Source organism: Pteropus medius, unplaced genomic scaffold, assembly GCF_902729225.1.
Source record: "Pteropus medius unplaced genomic scaffold, Ma_sr-lr_union100, whole genome shotgun sequence".
Lineage (NCBI taxonomy): Eukaryota > Metazoa > Chordata > Mammalia > Chiroptera > Pteropodidae > Pteropus > Pteropus medius.
Genome location: NW_024355526.1, coordinates 714,133 through 732,227, shown reverse-complemented (window position 1 = coordinate 732,227; position 18,095 = coordinate 714,133). Strand labels below are relative to the sequence as shown.

The 18,095-nt window shown below is 60.8% G+C and overlaps 2 protein-coding genes across 17 annotated transcripts in view; both read left to right on the top strand.

The window, feature by feature from the left end:
- The window catches only part of SEC16A (SEC16 homolog A, endoplasmic reticulum export factor), a 29,598-nt gene extending 12,330 nt beyond the window's left edge, over positions 1-17,268 (top strand). For 8 of the 12 annotated variants that reach the window (XM_039858947.1, XM_039858945.1, XM_039858942.1 and 5 more), the window contains 27 exons: positions 761-887; positions 1,377-1,572; positions 1,674-1,848; positions 2,696-2,838; positions 3,389-3,450; positions 3,555-3,693; positions 4,039-4,287; positions 5,322-5,419; positions 5,859-5,940; positions 6,111-6,228; positions 6,377-6,488; positions 6,631-6,736; positions 7,310-7,450; positions 8,362-8,475; positions 8,686-8,878; positions 9,315-9,560; positions 10,077-10,159; positions 11,064-11,213; positions 11,519-11,599; positions 11,796-11,852; positions 11,969-12,080; positions 12,433-12,570; positions 12,797-12,858; positions 13,414-13,491; positions 13,835-13,894; positions 14,760-14,837; positions 15,680-17,268. In XM_039858947.1, the coding sequence (XP_039714881.1) occupies positions 761-887; positions 1,377-1,572; positions 1,674-1,848; positions 2,696-2,838; positions 3,389-3,450; positions 3,555-3,693; positions 4,039-4,287; positions 5,322-5,419; positions 5,859-5,940; positions 6,111-6,228; positions 6,377-6,488; positions 6,631-6,736; positions 7,310-7,450; positions 8,362-8,475; positions 8,686-8,878; positions 9,315-9,560; positions 10,077-10,159; positions 11,064-11,213; positions 11,519-11,599; positions 11,796-11,852; positions 11,969-12,080; positions 12,433-12,570; positions 12,797-12,858; positions 13,414-13,491; positions 13,835-13,894; positions 14,760-14,837; positions 15,680-15,748 (3,269 nt within the window). In that variant the 3' untranslated portion in view covers positions 15,749-17,268. The remainder of the gene's footprint in view (positions 1-760; positions 888-1,376; positions 1,573-1,673; positions 1,849-2,695; positions 2,839-3,388; positions 3,451-3,554; positions 3,694-4,038; positions 4,288-5,321; positions 5,420-5,858; positions 5,941-6,110; positions 6,229-6,376; positions 6,489-6,630; positions 6,737-7,309; positions 7,451-8,361; positions 8,476-8,685; positions 8,879-9,314; positions 9,561-10,076; positions 10,160-11,063; positions 11,214-11,518; positions 11,600-11,795; positions 11,853-11,968; positions 12,081-12,432; positions 12,571-12,796; positions 12,859-13,413; positions 13,492-13,834; positions 13,895-14,759; positions 14,838-15,679) is intronic. The other 4 variants (XM_039858948.1, XM_039858951.1, XM_039858950.1 and 1 more) reach the window with 4 other exon arrangements.
- Positions 17,269-17,794: 526 nt separating this feature from the next.
- The window catches only part of INPP5E (inositol polyphosphate-5-phosphatase E), a 9,349-nt gene continuing 9,048 nt past the window's right edge, over positions 17,795-18,095 (top strand). For 4 of the 5 annotated variants that reach the window (XM_039858963.1, XM_039858961.1, XM_039858962.1 and 1 more), the window contains exon 1: positions 17,795-17,901. The gene's annotated coding sequence lies outside the window, so the exon portion shown is untranslated. The other variant, XM_039858960.1, reaches the window with a different exon arrangement.

Here is an 18,095-nt window from a genome sequence, read left to right as displayed (position 1 = left end):
ACCGATGCGCCTTTGCCACGTGGCAGTTCTCTCGGACTTTCTAGCAGACGCGACTGTCAGTCTCGGAGCGGCCCTGCCCTGTGCTGATTCCAGTTGATGGAAGTGGGTGAAGGCAGGCAGCAGCTCTCAGCTGCAGTAGCTCGTCTGACGTGCTCCGTGGCCACACGTAGCCGGTGGCTCCAGCACTACAGGGTGTCCTGCTCGGCGGCATGTCCCCGTGCACCCTGTTGCCCCCCGCCGGGCCTGCAGCCCTGCGCTTCTCCCTAGCAGCTGCCCACTTCCATGTCCACAGGCCTCCATGTCCCCTTGTACACCGGCATCCCTCCACACACAGTTTCTGCGTACGTTTGCCAAAAATGGTTCATTTGGTAGAGCATGAAGTTCAAGTAATTTAGTTTTGACAGTATTTCTTAAAACTTTCTGGACTATGTTAGAAGAGATGTGAGTTAAATTTAGTTATGGGATTAACTTAAAAAGTCCCGACAAGGTGAGATTAATAAAGATGTCGGCTTTTCAGCAGTTTGTTTTCTTCTTAACATACGGAGACTGTGACAGCCAGTGGCCACAAGGTGGTGTTCGCACAGCAGGACGCAGCCAGGGCCTCCAGGGTCTCAGTCGACACCCAGGCCCTGCTGACTTTCGGGGGAACGTGTGGGTCCACAGGGAGCCGGGAAGCACTCTCCAGCCCCGGAGGTGTGCTGCTCCAGTGCAGGCAGCGTCTCCTGCGTGCCGTGTTAACCCGTGAACTCTTCGCCCGCAGATCCAAGCCACTGGGATCGGCACGCTTACAGTTCTCGGCTCAGGGACCCCCGCCTCTATGACCGCAGGTACTGGTATGACGCCGAGTACGAGCCGCTGGGGAAGGAGCAGTACGCCTACGCTGATAGGTGGGTCAGGTGTGCTTCGCCCGGGGTGGGGGGGCCTGCGTGCCTGCACGTCTCTGTGACCCGCGCACTGCAGCTGCGTGCGGGAGCCTGCCGAGCCGCCGGCCTGACAGCGCTGTGTGCGAGAGGAGGGACTAGAGCCTTCTGGTGTGTCCCACGTCGGCCGTGGGCAGAGGGCCGGCCTCAGAATGGGAGCCTGGGAGCCGGGTGCCCTCCTCGCTCCTCGTGTCTCGGTGTCCCTCTGTGGGAGGCGTGACCACTGCCCATACGGGCGTGTTCCTGAGTCTCCAGGCTCTGAACTTGGGTTTGGCTGTCAGCGCCTCCGCTCGAGGGCAAGCTCTGACTGGTCTTCTCAGGGTCAGGCCTGGGAAGGGCAGAAGGACGTGGGGCCATGAGGGCCTGGTGGGGGCTCAAGTCTTGAGGGGCTTTGTGTGTCATGCCCAGGATGCCCCCCAGCGCCCCCTTTCTGCCTTTGCTCCCTGCTCCCTCTAGGCCTGGGAAATACGACCACTGGAGGTACGACCCTCGCTTCACAGGGAGTTTTGATGACGACCACGAGCCCCACAGGGACACATGCGGGGAGGACGCGGACCGGCGCAGCGTGCACAGCGAGCACTCGGCACGGAGCCTGCACAGTGCGCCCAGCGTGCAGAGCCGCCGCAGCAGCTTCAGCACCCACTCGCAACAGGTGGGTGGTGGGCCACCCCTTCCCGGGCTCGGACAGAGACCCGAAGCCTGGCTGCCCTGCCCGGTGACCTGATCCCACCTGTGGGCTTTGTGTCTTTGAAGAGTCAGGTTTACAGAAGTCGCAATGTGACAGCTGGTCCCTACGAGGTCCCGCCTCCACCAGGCTCCTTCCACGGGGACTACGCCTACGACACCTACGGCAGCAATTTCAACAGCGCCCCCGGCTTCCCCGAGTACGGCTACCCTGCTGATGGCGGCTGGCCCGCAGTGGAGCAGGGTGCGTGTGGTCAAGGCCTCGCCTGCCTACAGGTGCAGTAGGTGCCAGGTCACAGCACCGGGCGGCCTTCCACGCCTGTGACAGGAAGTGGGGAGCAAGGTGTGACATAGGGACTGGTGGTGGCCTGGCCTGCTCTTCCCTGTGGAGGAAGGACAGCTATGTGACAGCACACCCATCTTGAGTGACAGGGCTTATCACAAGGGGCTGATAGCATTGCATGGGCTGTAGTTTGGCTCACGGGCCTGAGAGCTGCCCGACCTGTCTGTCACGTCCACTTGGTGTGACTGCCCCATTCCTGGGCGGGGCCTCGTCCTCCGTATCGCTGGGGCCCTGCGCACGGGTTAGCAGCCTTTGGAGGAAATGTCTGATTTCCCTGGAAACCTGGTCAGAGCCTGGCCACATTCTCAGTTCTTCTTTAAAACGTTAGAACCGATACCGTTTCTTGGAAACTGCAGGAGCACGTTTGACGTTCTGAGACGCGATGGGGTCCTTTCCTTTTTAAAGCAGCATCCAGTTAGAAATCTTCCTCTCTTTTTGACTTGAGGCATCTCTGTCATCCTCGCTGGACGCTGTGACATAGACCGGAAGCTAAGGGCACACAGGGCCCCGAGCGCCAGGGAGCACTGTCACATGCTTCCCAGTGGGTCTTCAGAGGAGCTTTTTCGGTTTGGAAGAGGATAGTTCTCGTTTTTAATGATCTGAACTTTTTCTGACACACGCGCGTAGCTCCTGCTTTTTGGCGGGCCGTCCAGCAGCTGAGAGCTGGTCGTGGGAGGTCCGGCTGTGCAGCACCCTGCCCTTGGGGCCTCCACGCTAACCGTTTCCCTTTCCCTTCATTTAAACGTAGTTCCGTCAAGACCCACTTCTCCTGAGAAATTCTCCGTGCCTCACGTCTGTGCCCGGTTTGGTCCCGGGGGCCAGCTCATTAAAGTGGTCCCCAATCTGCCTTCAGAAGGACAGCCGGCCTTGGTGGAAGTCCACAGCATGGAGGTGACCCCGCCCGTACACTCTGTGCCTTGCATTTGTCATCCTCCACTTGTGCTTCGTCGTCTCTGAGAAGACGGCCTTGCAAAATGTCAATTGCTGTGAATCTTCAACTGCCAGATTATTTCTGTCCTGTTTGCTCGTGTGTCTTTTCTCCCGGATGCCGGCACGTTAAGCCTCTGCTTTGGGTGCTGCTTTGGGTTTTCTTGCCTATTGGTTTTCTGTCTGTATTTGCATTTCTGACTTTGTGGGGAGGACCCTGTTCATGCTTGCTCTACTGGTGATTTTCGGTAGGGGGTAGAGGTGGGGAGGGGGTGCCCTGGGGGCTGGTGTGGGCACCCTGTTTCCCAGCCCCACAGCCCTCCTGTCACGCATGTGGGGGCCTTGCTTCAGAGCTTGGTGGGGAGAACGGATTTGACCGCCCAGAAGTGTGACAATCCCTCTGCTGATGTGGCTGTGCCCGTGGTGGGGCATCTCAGCCCCCTCGGTGCAGAGCGGACTGGCAGCAGAGGTGCCTGCCCCTGAGCTGCCCTCTGTCCCTCGCCTGTTCTCGCAGACGCTGCTGCAGCACATGCCGGAGCAGGACGAGATGCGGTCATTCCCCGGGCCTCTCGGCAAGTACGTCCCTGCCCCAGCACCCGGGCCGCTGTCTGGAGGCGGTGGCCGCACCTGGCCGCATGGCCGTGGTTGTCGCCGTTCACTGAGTGCCGTTCTTGTTTCAGAGACGACACCCATAAAGTGGATGTTATTAATTTTGCACAGAACAAAGCCACAAAGTGTTTGCAGAACGAAAACTTAATTGACAAAGAGTCTGCAAGTCTCCTTTGGAACTTTATTGTTCTGTTGTGCAGACAGAATGGGGTACGTGTCTCTTTTACCCTTAGAGCAGCTCTTCTGTGGGCCTTGAGTCTCAAGCCCTTGGGCCTGGAGTTGGGCAGGGTTTCCGAGCTGGGCCTGCGTGGGGAGGCAGAAGACGGGGAGGGTCTGCATCTGGGGCGGGGGAGGTTCGGGGTCCCGTGTTGGTCTTTTGGAGGGCCTGGTCTGTCCATCTGGCTCCTGGCCGTGTTGGGAGTGGCACTCTGTCCTCATGGTGGCCGCGTGTGCCCGCCTCAGGAGACCCGTTGGGGGTCCTTACCTGAGCGGGGCCTGGGCGAGGCCCTGTTTGCAGTGAGTACCTTGTGATTCTTCCTGTCCTCGCCCCTGCAGACCGTGGTGGGGACAGACATAGCGGAGCTGTTGTTACGGGACCACAGGACAGTGTGGCTTCCTGGGAAGTCACCCGACGAGGCCAACCTGATTGATTTCACCAATGAAGCCGTGGGGCGCACGGACGAGGAGGAGTCCGGGGAGGCCCAGCTCGCGTTTCTCACTGACACGCAGGCCACCGCCGTCGCGGGCACGCTGGAGAAGGACACCGAGAGGTTCAGAGAGCTGCTGCTCTATGGACGGAAGAAGGTAGGCCCCTGAGCCCACGGGGCCACCGGTGGGTCCCGGCGTCCACTGGGCAGGCTTGGGCCGCGGAGCAGCTGGACGGGCGGAGTGCAGTTCGCTGAGCACGAGCGCCTTGGCGCCATTGTGTACAAGCTGCCTGGCCCCGCGTACCGTCCCTGGAGGTGGCGTGGGTGGCATCTTGTAAACATCGCCACGGTCGAAGGCCTGCAGGTTCGGTGTCATTCAACAAATGAATGCATTTCTCGAGCTCAGGCCGTGCCCTGCCACACATGGCGCGTCTCAGGGACAGGTGCGTGCCAGAGAGGGAAATGGAGCCTGTTGTCCCAGTTGGGGCCAGCTCAGGATCTCTGAGCGAGTTGGGTGCTGGTAGGCGTGGGTGCCCCACAGGGACCGGTCAGAGCAAAGCACGTGCCAAGGCTTGCAGGCGAGAGGGAGCGCCGGAAGCCACACACAGTTGGGTGCTGTGGCAGTTCACAGGGTTGTGCTGGGTGCCGGGAGGGGCGCCCCTTATGCTGTGGGCACAGGCCGAGCGCGTGCCCGGCTCAGGCGGCAGGGATCTGACAGGCCCAGAGTTACTTAGAAAATGGCTAGTCAGAGTGTTCTGAATTACACCCCACATTATTTTGGGTGCAGGGAGGCTCTGTCCGCATTGAAAGGTGCTAGTGGTGGCCTTGCGTCATTCTGGAGCTGGGGTGGGAACGTGCAAGTGGCATTTCTCACGGGGGAAAGGACCATCTGGGGATGGTGGCATCGCCTCCCCGTGGCCCCTGCCTCTGGCGCACTTGCTCTTTATCCTGCAAGTGGGTGGTAAGAGGGAGGTGCGGGGACCTCCCGCCACGGGGACTTCGCACTAGAGGGAGCAGTGGCAAGTGGCTTCTTTCCGAGTTCTGAGCTTCGGGGGCCGATGAGTCACGTGTGTCTTCACCGCAGCTGAGCCCCTTCTTCCTGGTGGTGCGTGACAACACGCGCTCTGCCACTGCTGGCTCACGTCACAGGAGGTGAACTGATGACTCGGCTAACGCAGAACTGCTTTGCAGGATGCTTTGGAGTCTGCGATGAAGAGCGGCTTGTGGGGCCACGCTCTGCTGCTTGCGAGCAAGATGGACAGCCGGACGCACGCCAGGGTCATGACCAGGTAGCGTGCGGCCGGGCTGGCTGTTCGTGGGCAGCTCAGGCTGGTTCGGTCGCGGCCTCGGGAGCTTGTCGAAGCGCACAGGTGTCTGTAGTTGTCAGAAAGCTGAGGACGCCCACTGCTCCCGGTGCCGTCACAGGGACGCGTTGCCCCGGCCCTATAGCCGCACGGTCTTTAATTCTGTAAACTCTCAGTGGGGTCCTTGGTCTTCACATTTTATAGCGTTTTTAAGGAGCTTTTCGTTAACACGCAGCTCATGTGCCACGTGGTCCCAGTCCCGGGTGCTCGGCACAGCTGCGCAGCCACGTTTACAGCTTCTGGTCCCGAGCTGCGTGCGCCTCACCAGGGTCAGCGTCAGCCGGTCTCTCGGGCTGAGACCAGACCAGACTTGTCCTGATTTTTAAACCGAGCCGAGTGAAACGTGGCTCTCGGTGTGTCTTAGGTTCGCCAACAGTCTCCCGATCAACGACCCTTTGCAGACTGTCTACCAGCTGATGTCCGGGCGGATGCCTGCCGCGTCCACGGTCAGTGGGGTCGCCCGGCACTCACGGCTGCGCTGCATTGGGCGCTGTCTCCTGGGCAAGGCTTCATCTCAGGATGAGACCCTTGCTTCCCACCACGCCCACTGAGCCCATTGCAAATGGAGGTGGCGCCCTTCCCGGGGTGAGGGTGCGTTGCTTCCGTCTGGTTTCAGTGCTGTGGAGACGAGAAGTGGGGGGACTGGAGGCCACACCTCGCCATGGTCCTGTCCAACTTGAGTAACAACATGGACGTGGAGTCCAGAACGATGGCCACGATGGGCGACACGCTAGGTGGGTCGGCGGCAGGCCTGGGAGCGGGCGCTGGGTCGTGCTGCCGTGCAGGGCACGAGGCCCGCGTTCCTCTGCGTGTCCGGCGTCTTCTGTTCGCGTTCTGTCCTCTCGGGCGGAGCCCACTGACCGAGCCCGTTCGTGTGTCCAGCTTCGCGAGGTCTCTTGGACGCGGCGCACTTCTGCTACCTCATGGCCCAGGTCGGGTTTGGGGTTTACACCAGGAAAACCACAAAGCTCGTCTTGATCGGCTCAAACCACAGGTGAGCAGCATAGGCGCCAGCGGTGTCTGTTTTCCTTGAGGGACGTGCCCCCCCCCCACTAGGCCCGCCTAGGGTAGCAGCCTCACGTCGTACCACGTGGCGTGACACGCTCAAAGATGAAAATAGCTCATTTCCTCAACAGTTTGCCGTTTTTAAAGTTTGCGACCAACGAAGCCATTCAGCGGACGGAGGCCTACGAGTACGCGCAGTCCCTGGGGGCGCAGAGCGGGCCCCTGCCCAACTTCCAGGTGAGCCTGCGACCACGGGGCGCCGCCGACAGGCGGCCAGGTTTACGGACTCCTGTCACTTGGTCACCTGCTTTCGGAGACGTTTCAGCTTTGCAGTGCTCGACAATAAATCCTGTGGAACGGAGAGTTTTGTTTGTATTTGGGGTTTCGCTACTTAAGTATTGGAGTTTCTGGTATTTGGTTTTTAGTAGCTGCTTTTGCATCGAGGGGAGTGGGTGTACATGTGAGTGTGTAAGCGCTTGCACACTTGCACCGTTAGGTGCTAGTGGAGCGTGGCTGCGGACCAGTTTGCAGTCGCAGGGGAGGCGGTCCGCGGTCCAGAGTGCGCGTCAGATCTCTGCGTCCCTGGCTGCGCGCCCCGTGGCTCTGTGACAGGCAGTGCTGAGCAGGGGTCAGTTTCTGAGGAATTCGGGTGCCTCCTTCGACCTGAAATATCTCAGAGTGGGGACTGGTGCCATTGTTGGAGCTGGGGACACCCACGAGATACAGGACATGCGGAACGATCTCGCCTGGGGGCTGTGGGGCCGTGAGGAGGGGGTGAGCCGTGAGACGGCCCGGCTTTGTGTGTTTTAGGTATTTAAGTTCATCTACTCCTGCCGCCTGGCCGAAATGGGGTTCGCCACACAGGCCTTTCATTACTGTGAAGTGATTGCCAAGAGCATCCTGCTACAGCCCCGCACGCACTCCCCCGTGCTGGTTCGCCAGCTGGTTCAGGTACTGTCTTCATGCGTCTCTGTCCCTGGCATGTGGCTGCCGGGCTGAGCCTGGCGCATCAAGAGCTCTGGGCGCAGGGCTGAGGGGGTCATATGGGCAGCGGGCCAGGCTCGTGGAGGCATGGAGGAGCCGAAGTGTTCCAGGGCGGGCGCCTGGTGATTTGCGGCTTAGCACAGGAGATCTTAGCTGTCTCACGCCGGCACAGAAACAGCAGAAGCTTCAAAGTAAGAGGAACCCCGTCTCCGGAAACGTCTGTGTCGAGGCAGTCTAGTCTTGCAGTTTATGGCGTGCGCCTCCACACTCCAGCTGCCTGGCTTTGGGGCCTGGTGGCCCATTGCAGGCCTCGTTTCTTGCTCTGTAAAATGGGGACAGCGTGACTGGCCTCTGAGAGCTTTGCGAAGGAGATGGGCGGACAGCGCCCAGCACCAAGTGCCACATCATCACGTACTCCGTCTCCCCAGGGGGTTCGTTTCTGAAAATGTGCTCATGTGACACCTGAATGAGCTCCTTACTGTGGACGTTTTTAGGTGTAACAAACAGTACTTAGTAAGCCCTCGTCCTCGTTCCCTGCTCCAGCGGTCACTAACACAGGGCCCACCCGCTGACTCCCCATCAGGGTCTGTGGTGGGTGAGGCCCTGTCTGCAGGGTCAGGTGGCAACTCGGGCGTCCGGGCACTGCTGGCCCCACGTGGTGACTCTGGAGGCCAGCCCGTGGGCTGTCGGGTCCCAGGCTCGTGTCCTGAGCACGCGGCACCCCATGTCAGCATGTGGGGCGCGGGACAGCTGAGGCCGCTGATCCAGACAGAATCGCCATTTGACACTGAGGCTGCATTGGTCCCAGGTCAGAGCAGGTTTTGGATACTGCTGCCCGCCGTCCCTGAGTGACAGGCCTTTGTTTCTCGCACGTCCAGCTCGCGTCCCAGCTGCGACTCTTCGATCCTCAGCTGAAAGAGAAGCCGGAGGAGGAGGCCTTCGTGCAGCCGGCGTGGCTGTCCCGGCTGCAGCACTTGGAGAGGCAGGTCCAGGTACGTCTCCGGCTGTCGGTCCGAGGGAGACACTGACGAGGTGGCTTGTGCCCTCGTGGCTGTCATGCATCATGTTGGGTGTGAACAGCACAGTTTTAAGGGTGCGTGTGTGTGCCCCATTCTGGGGAGAGGTAGGCTTTCCCGGAGCCCAGCACAAGTGTCCCCCACGGCCTTGGGCTGCTGGGAGGGCCTGAACTACCTCTCCCCTAGGAGGGCGCCGTGCCGCAGAGCCCCGACACGGCCTTCGCCCAGCGCCCTGCCTGCTCGCTGAGCCCCGAGCTGGGACAGTGTGACGGCCCAGGACTCACACCTCCCTTGGGCCTGGGCACTGACAACCCGTTGCTGGCGCCACCTGTGCCGGCCACTGAGTGCTCTGGCCAGGGCCTGCGGCTGCTGCCCTCAGGTGAGCCCGCACACCCCTCCCCAGACGCCTGCCTCCTGGCGTCTCCTCCTTTCCCCCGCTGTCACTCCACGGCGAGTCCGTAGGGGGGGTGGCCTGTCGGACCCCTGGAGGTGGGGGACTCGGGACACAGAGAGCTGTGCCCCTCGTAGCCGCTCACTGGGGTGTGCCGGGGGTTAGGGCCCCTGCCCCACGTTGCGTTTAACGACGTCTTCCCTTCTGCCCTAAAAAGTGCGTGTTTACTTTTCCCCGAAGCAGGTGTGTCCTGGCATCTTCGATCCTTTCTGCTTTGGTGATTGGTTCTCCTATCTCTTAATGAGAAATGTGTCCGTTTAGAGTAGCATGTAATAAATTATTGAGTCACCACTAGCGAACTGCTTCAGGTGACAAGAAAGCCTTGCCAACCTGACTGTTTTTTCCCTCCATCATCTCCATGCAGCTCCGCTGACGCTCCCCGACGGCCCGCCAGCCATCCCTGCCAGGGTGCCAATGTTCCCAGTGCAGCCACCCCTGGGCTCTGTGGAGCCAGGGCCTGGCTGCGGGTCCCCAGGTTCTGCACTTGGCTTTGCAGAGGCCCCCGGGCCTGATCCTGCAGCTCTGTGCCCAGGGCCTGGCCTGCCGCCTGGCACGCCGTCTCTCCAGGAGAGTGGACACTGGCTGCCAGAGGCCAGGACCCAGGACCCAGGTGGGTCTGCCAAGGTTCCTCCCCAAGAGCAGAACTAAATGGGTTTCCCGTTTGTGGAGGTGCTTGGTGGAAGAGGCGGAAGTCCCTTGAACTTGAAACAAGCTGTGTCACTTAATTTATACCGGAAGCCTAGGAGCTGTAGCTGCATGGGTTAATTGAACATCACTCTAGTTTCTTTGGTGGCTTGGCTTCTTGTTGGATGTGAGTCGTTAGTGGACGTCCAAGGCACGACAAGCTGGCCTTGTAGTATGGCCAGGCTGACACCTTGTCAAGTGTGCAGGGGGCTGTCACTCTCCATCTGGAGCCAGAGTTGGTGGTTCTTGTCCCTGATCTGTGCCTTGCTGTCTTTGCCTGCTTGGACGAAGCAAAGTAGAGACTTTGGGAAAGAAACTGCACGTGTTTGGGGACATGTTTGGGGATGTGTGCAGGTTTCTGACGGCGGTGCGGGGCCTGGCCGTGAGCTGAGCTCCCTCCTTTGCCCGCAGCACCGCGGTCACACGCTCTCTCCCACCACAGGGCCAGCGCCACTCGGAGCGCCCGGCGGAGACTCACTGGCGGAGCTGAGAGACGAGGATTTTGGTGGAAAATTCGATAATATGGTACTCGATCTCCTTTTAAGCTGCTTGTTTTTCATAAATTTCATTGACTAGGTACCTAGACTCCTCATTCACGTTGCAAGTAGACAGAGAACACTGAAAATTAGGGAATTATTTGTTAAATTGTCTGTGAAAAAGGGTCTTGTAAAATAGCTCGAATCCTTAAATTATGAAGGTTTGGTGAAAACACGAATGGGGGAAGGTAACTCCGTGTAGAAAGAGGGCCACGAAGGCCCCCCCTGTAGCGAAACGTTCTTGGTGATTCGGACACTTCTAAAATGATGGAGACCTTCCCTGACGTCTGCAGCTCTGCAGTAGAGACTCTGAAATTTTCCCTCGTTTTCCGGAAACCAAGATTCATTTTATCAGACACGTTTGGTATAAATGCATCTCTGTCTGCTCCGATCCCAAGCAGGAGGGACAAACACTTTTGTACACACCGCATCCTGGAACCTCTTGGATGAGCACCCAGCTCCGTGTGGACACCCGTCAGCCGGAGACCGCTGTAGTTTTAAACTTTGATTATGTACCCTAACATTAAGATACTCTGTCCCTGGAAGAGTTAAGAGGAGACCTTAACTGTATTGAAAGCAGAGCTCTAAGGGCGGGATGAGCGTTGTGCTTTGCAGACGCCCGCGGCCCCACCCTGAGCAGTCTTTCTGTGCTCGGGGCTTGTGCGGCGTCCGTTTCTTCCCACCATGTCACCCATTGGGCCCCAGAACTCACATTTTGAGTCTTGCAATGCCCCTTGATGCCATCTCTCGTTGGATATGGCCTGGTGGTCCTGCAGTCAGCCCCAGGGCCCGGGCTGCCCTCCCGTCCCCGCCTTGCCCTCCGCCCTCCTCACGTCACCCGGCCTATTGGGGAAGTGCCGCCGCTGAGCCTGCTTCCACCTTGCCTCACACAGGGGTCTTCGCGGGGGCCGCAGGACTCCGAGGGCCTTCCTGGGTGGGGGGCTGCCAGCCCAGGTGCCCTGCAGCCGCCGGCCATGATGCCCGCTCCCGAAGGGAAGAGCCCCGTGCAGGCAGCCAGGAGAGAGAGCAAGGAGCCCAAGAAGGTAATGCGCAGCCCGCCAGGTGGATAAGGGGCGACTCCCACAGGTGACACGGCCCCTGCCTGAGGCAAGGGCCTGGCCACGCAGGGAGAGCACCCAGCTGGGTGAATGCTTGTGTCTGTTTATGTGTCACCCCAGCTCAGAGTCGCAACGGTTCCAGCCTCCCGTGACCCGTCAACACCCCCCAGAGGGTGACCTCGGTTGTGATTTCTGTCACCGTTGTTTAGTTTTGAGCGGAGTCCTATGGGGTTTGTCCTGTGTCATTGCACTGGGTGAGATGTCCTTAAGGTGTCCTCGTGTGTGTTTAGAGTGGTGAGTCCTGGTTCTCTCGCTGGCTGACCGGGAAGAGGAAGACGGAGGCTTACTTACCAGATGACAAGAATAAGTCGGTGAGTATCGCCAGTGCGGCACTCGAGGACTCGGTGGGTGTCGCGACGTGTCTGTCAGCGCTGGTGTACACCGTGCGTTCCGGCTTCAGAACGAGCCCAGACGTGTGTCCTGGTGCTGGAGGGGTCACAGGTCATCACCCCGATTCTGTTCAGCTTTACCTGCTGACCTGTCCCTTGCTCTTCCCAATCGTGGCAGATCGTGTGGGACGAGAAGAAGAACCGATGGGTGGACGTCAACGAGCCGGAGGAGGAGGTGCGTTGGAACCGGGGTGTCTGCTGTGCCCAGCAGAGGCGCTGCTTCTGGAGCCTTCTGTCCAGCGTATCTGGGGCCCGTGTTAGCACGTATCTGAAGCCTCCTTTCTTCTGCAGAAGAAGGCTCCTCCCCCACCGCCAATATCGCTTCCCAAGGTGCCACAGGCTGCTGCCCCTGGACCTGGCGGGCTCCCCGGATCCTCTGTGAACATGTTTTCTAGAAAAGCAGGTAACAGTCAAGCCAGAGCTCAGAGTTCGTTCGGACAGTTTACCTGGCCTATAGACATACCCAAGTTCAGTGATCACAGCTCGTGCGTTAAGGGACAGTTTGTCACCTGTGGAGGCCCCAGGTTTACGAAGACATTGCGAGTGAGGCCCGTTCTCTCGCACTGCTGCTCCCCGCAGACCCCCGCAGCAGAGAGGGGCGGGCGGGCTGTGCTGGTGTGGAGTGGACCCGGCTGGGGCTGGCACCCCGCAAGTGAGCCCTCTGGAGAGGCCGCTCGTCGGCCAAGCTCTCCTGCCGCAGCGAGGAGCCCAGGCCGCTGGGCCCGTGGCCTGAGTGTGCCTCCTCCCCGCCGCAGCCGGGAGCAGAGCGCGCTACGTGGACGTCCTGAACCCCGGCGGGCGCCGGCAGACGGAGCCGGCTCTCGCGCCTGCAGACTTCTTCGCCCCGCTGGCCCCACTCCCCATCCCGGCTCACCTGTGCGGACCACACCCAGGTAGGCTGTGGGGGTGGGCGGTCTCGGCATCCTGGCCTCCGACCTCGGCCCTCTGAGAGTCGGGGCCTCCGTCTCCCCTCAAAGACAGACGACTGGCTGTTGTGCGAAGGGCCGCATGTCCCTTCTCCGCGGGGGCACGTGGGACGCTGTCCCTCTTGGGTTTCGTGAGTGGACCCCAGAGATGTCTGAGACACGGCAACGCTCCTCCTGCACTGTCTCCCCACAGACGCAGCAGCGGGTGCCGGCGGGGAAGGGCAGGCCCACGCGGAGCCCGTCCCGGAGCCCCAGGTGAGCAGGCGTGGTGGGGCGAGGGGACAAGGCCTCCCTCCCCAGCCCAGGAAGCCGGCCCCGACTTTGTGCAGTCCGTGTGGGCGGTGTCCGCAGAGAGCCCCGTCTCTGTTGGGCGTCTCTTTCTCATCGACTGTCCTCTAAGGATTCGCAAACTAAGCGCACACAGGTTAGGTGGCGGTCGCGTCACTGCAGTCATGGAGCGAAGAGGGTGTTTTTTTAAACGTCTGAGGCTTAACGTGGAGTGTAACGGTCAGAGTGTGGTCTGTGAAGCTGGATGGTCCCGGATCCCCACCCTGGCTCCCTGGTCACTGTCTGTGTAAAGGCCTCAGTTTCCTGCTCTGTGGAAGGGGCTGACAGCAGCACCAGGCCACAGGCCACTGAGAGACACACAGCAGGTGGCCAGTGCCGGCAGCCACCTGCAGGCACCTACGGCAGGTTCTTCCCACGGCTTCCCTGAGGGGCACGGTCCTGGAGTAGAGCAGTTTGTAACCTGGGCTGGAGGGCCACACGGCGTCCCCTGCCCTGCCTGTGTGCGTGTCCCATTGTTCTCAGCAGGAGTTAAGCTCTGCTGCTGTGCCCCCTGCTTCGGACCTCCCACCCCACCGAGCGGACGGCACCCAGGGAGGAGAGGTAAGGCCGTCCGCACGCAGTCCGGGCTGGGGGGCTTTCTCAACCAGTGACTGCTCCCCTTAAAGTGAGCAGGGAGGCGGCTCAGACCCTTCTTAGAGCCGGAAGAGTCGCTGTGTTTCTGGGAAAACCGTCAGAAGCGGCGAGGGGTTTGCGGCCTCGCTCGGGGGCCTGGCGCACGGGGGCCCGCGTGTCTCGGGGGTCGTTCCTTCATCGCGGCCGCGCGTTAAAGGGGGCCGTCCGCTCCGTCCGCTTTCCCGTCCGGCGCGTGGCGCGCTCCAGGACTCGCCGCCGTGCGGGCGCGGCCTGCGCTGACCCTCTCTGCCGTGTTCTCGCTGTTTTGTAGCTTTCGCGCTGTAGTTCGATGAGTTCGCTGTCACGCGAAGTGAGCCAGCATTTTGACCAGGTACCTGTGGCGGCCGTCCCCACCCAGTGTCGAGCTGACTTGGGTCGCCTCTGGTTTCCTTTAAGGGCGCTGTACTGGTTGGTCATCGTGCACCCTGTCACTTTGTCACTGACTTTGCCCATCATCTTATTCAGCCACCACGTGACGGGATGCAGTGTTCCTCTCTTTAAATCTTCTCAAAGGGTGTAAAACGTCCAGATGCATGGACGATCGAATTGACCCCAAATCTCCTACCTAACAGATGTCTGTACTTGTCTCTTTCCTGAATGGGTTTTCCCAAACGGCCGGTGGGCATGGCCTCGCCCCCCGTGTTGTGGCCGCCTGGGTCAGGACGCTCTCGTTTGAGAGAATTCCTTTTTATGCTCAAACATGAGAAGATTTGTGTTCGGCCGGGCAGTGTGGCGGCAGCGACAGCTGTCCTGAGGCCAGTCTGGCTGGGAGTAGAGGACGACTTCATCTTTTCTGTGTATGGCGGAGCCAAGCTTCCCCATTGGCTCAGCAGGAAGGCCTCACGTGACTTTTTTCTTTGTGTATTAAACCACTGAAGTCCGTAGCTGGACACCTGAGGCCTGAAGCAATCGACAGTCTCTACTAACTGCTTAAGCTGACGCTGGTGTGACATGGCGCTGTGCGTGTCCCCATTTGGGAAGCACTTTACTCTGCATGCCGCTTCGATGTGTACCATTTCTCTCTGACCCATTAGCAGTTAAATCCAGTGCTCCAGGAAGTCTCTGCCTTCTGCTTCTGTGGCTTATTCAAAAGTGTCGTTAAATCCTCGCTCAGAAATAGTATGTGTGTCGCAAACGGAGCGCAAAGCGCTGTGTGCCGTTGTTGTCTTGCTGAGATGAGCTCTCTCTGCTCTCAGGCTCCCGGTGACCACGCAGCCGCAGAGGGCCCGCCCGGGGCCACAGTGCCCTTCTACGACCCAGCGCACTTCGCACAGGTAAGTGCCCTCGCTACCGCCCGGGGCCAGGCTGGGAGCTGACCTGTCCCCCGGCCCGCAGCTCTGCCACGTGCTCCGGGCCCACCTCTGACGTGAGGCCTTGGCTGCCCGCCCCTGTGGTGCGTGTCCTTCGGCCCGCACGTTCTCGGCTGCTTCCTTCCCTTCCTGCCCCTGGAGTAGAGGGCGAGGCCTGTGGGGGGGTCTCAGCGTTCAGAGTGGAAGCCCTCCATCTCTGACCCTGGCCGTCCCGATGCAGACCCTGCCTTCTTACAGAGCCCCCCTCCTCCCCCTGCCCCCGCTTCGAGCACCTGCAGCTGAGGTGGCTTCTCGGCCCCTCTCCGCCATCAGCATAGCTGCACCCGTCACCACCAGGCCACGCCTCTGCCTCTCCACCTCGAGCCTAGGTGGCGGCCCTCTGCTGTCTGTCACTTTTACCTCGTGGTCCATCCCTGTATGAGTTCCTCAACCTTCCCTTCAGTTAGGACTTAGGGGGAGCAAGAGCAAATGCCTGTGTCTGTCCCATCTCCCCCGGGTGGTCTCTGCACCCCTCTGCCGGGGCCGGGCCGCGGTCCTCCCCAGAGTCTTCAGGCGCTCAGGCGTGGAGGCGGCCTCACTGCCGGCCCCAGCAGAGCGCAGCACCTTTAGAGAGCCGGCCAGGGTCAGCTGCTGACTCGGCCACTGGGGTGGGCTGCAGAGACAGAACAGGCCGCACGGGCCCCTTTGAGATCAGCGGTGGGCTCTGGTTTGTGCCATAGGCCTGCGTCACCGTGTGCTGGCCTCTCGCAGTGTGTCCCCACCGTGGGGGACGGCGCGCGAAGTCAGTGCTGTTCGTGTCCTTCCAGGCCTCTGCCACCTCGGGGAGTTCCAGGACGGGGCGCATTGGCCAGAGGAAATACCCAGCGCTGAGCTAGGCTAATCCCGCTGGGATTAGCGTCTGGGCCCTGGCGCGCTTGCCACGAGGACTCGACTGCTGGCCTCTGTCCCCAGAGGGACAGGCAAGAGGAGTCCAGATGGTGCTGTCCGTTGGCCCCCTCAGCACCTGCCTATGGGACGTGTTGTCGACAAGGTCCCACAGCCCCCTCGAGGTCTGGAGGGAGAGGGAGCCTCCGACTCAACCTTTGACTTTGAAAAGAGTGACTTAAGGACAAACATTCGTTAGTCACTCAATGTCACACTGAGCGCAGCTGGAACTTTCTGCTGCAGGAGAGAATTCTCTCTTCAGGAGCAAGCATCTCGAAGCCCGGTGGCCAGTTGCTGCCAAATGTGTCCCACAGTCCCTCTAAGACACTGGCAGAAGAGGGGACCTTTGACTCCGGAGGGAAACACGGATGCCTGCTCTGCAGCCCCCACCCCCACGTTCCCTCACCCCGAATGCTGCTCCGAGGGGCGCGGCAGCTGTCCACGCGGTGGTGGGAGACACCGTGATGGTGCGCGATTCTCTGCCGGGGCCAACACACCCCCACCAGCTGCACCGAATTTTCTGTGGCCTGGCTAGGACCATGAGGGATTTCCTGCTACCAGAGGGCCTGGCTTTGCCACCCAGAAGAGATGAAAGAGCCACCGAACAGGACTTGTGTTCCAGATGCGTCACATCTAGACTAACCAGCCTGGTGCGGACACTGTGACTAACGACTCACTTTGATCTGGATTTTCCCGGGTATGAGTATCCTGCTGGACTGGCCATCAGAGCAGCCGTGTGGACCGCCCGCTCTGGACGCAGTGACGCCGCCCCGCCTCCTGGTGGCTTCAGGGTGCAGTCCAGCCCACGGGCTTCCTCACCCGGGTGACAGCATTGCAGGAGTTGGTGACCTCTGGCAGCAAGTGGCTTAAAGCAGTTTCTCGACAGGAGCTCTGCCTGGTTTTCCTACCTGCCACCGCGTGCAGAGGTGTTGCCTCGCAGTCCCCCGAGCCTGCGGAGGGCGCCCCCACCGGACTCGGCTTGCTGGCTCCATTGACTTCTTAAAAGTCTCCTCGTTCTGCGTAGTCCCGAGGGACCAGGGGACGATTTCAGTGCTTGTGAAAACCGGTAGCGGAGTTTCCCGTGCTCGCTGCTGTGGTGGGGTGTGGGTCTGTTGGGTCCGGGGAGCGGAGGTAGCACAGGCCCTGCCCACTCCCAGCTCACTGGATCTTCGGGGACAGACCCACAGAATGTGTTCCAGGGTGTTTCACACTTGTGTGACTGGACCCACTTGTTCGTGTCACTTTGAGGAAGGCCGGGTCTCGTCAGGGCGTCTCTTGTGTCCCAGGGTCAGTGCTCCTGTGGTTCCTGGGGCGTGAGCCCCTCGGGGTGCCCTCGGCTTCTTCCAGCCCACCCCAGCCCATTGTTCTGTGTGGACTGCCAGCGACTTTTGATTCAAGAAGTTCCCTCCAAGGTGGGAGCTGCTATTTTTCCTAAACGCAAATTGTTAAATAAAATATTTTGCGCCCTTGAGCGCTCTCGCCTCTTGTCTGCGTTTGTCGATTGAAAGAAGTGAGGCTCCCAAGGCAGGTCAAGGTCAGGTGGTCTCACCCCTGGGTCAGGGTCAAGGTCAGGTGGCCGCACCCTTGGGTCAGGGTCAAGGTCGGGTGGCCTCACACACACACACACCCTCCCCCCAGGTCAGGGTCAAGGTCAGGCATCCTCACCCCTCGCGGTTGGGCGCACAGAGGTGGGGCCCTGCGAAGCGGCTGCACATCACCCGCTCTCGGAGGCTCAGGGAGGCGGCGCCCTCCAGGGCTGGTGGATGGGTTCGCTGAGTCCCATCCGGCTGCCTGGGTGAAGTGGGCAAGATAGGCGCAGGGGAGCCCTGTGTTTTAGGGATCCATCTGTAGAAGTCCAGACTGGGCACATCTGCAGAGACGACAGGATACGGGCTGCGGCGGACGCAGAGGGGAGCGAGCCGCAAGGGGCGTGGATTCTGGGGCACCTAGCACCCGCCTTCCGCACCCTTGGCCTCGCGTTGCCCGGCTCGGTCCTCCGGCCGCTAGGGGTCGCTGCGGGCGCCAGGATCCGGCCGCCCTGCCCGCCGGTTGCTGGGCGCCGCCGCCGGGGCCCGCACGGCTGGGGAGCGGGCAGTGCCGAGAGGTGGAGGCATTTTTCCGGGGAGGGGCGGGGGCGCGGGGTTGGGGCGCGGAGTGACCCCAAGGTGGGTTCAGGGGCCCTCAGAGCAGGGTGACCCCGGGCGGGGTTCCAGGCGTGGGTCGGATTGCGGGAGTCCGGCACGCGGTGAGCGGGGGCAAGGGATTAAGGCGGGGTGCCTCTGGGCGGGGACGTGTGGG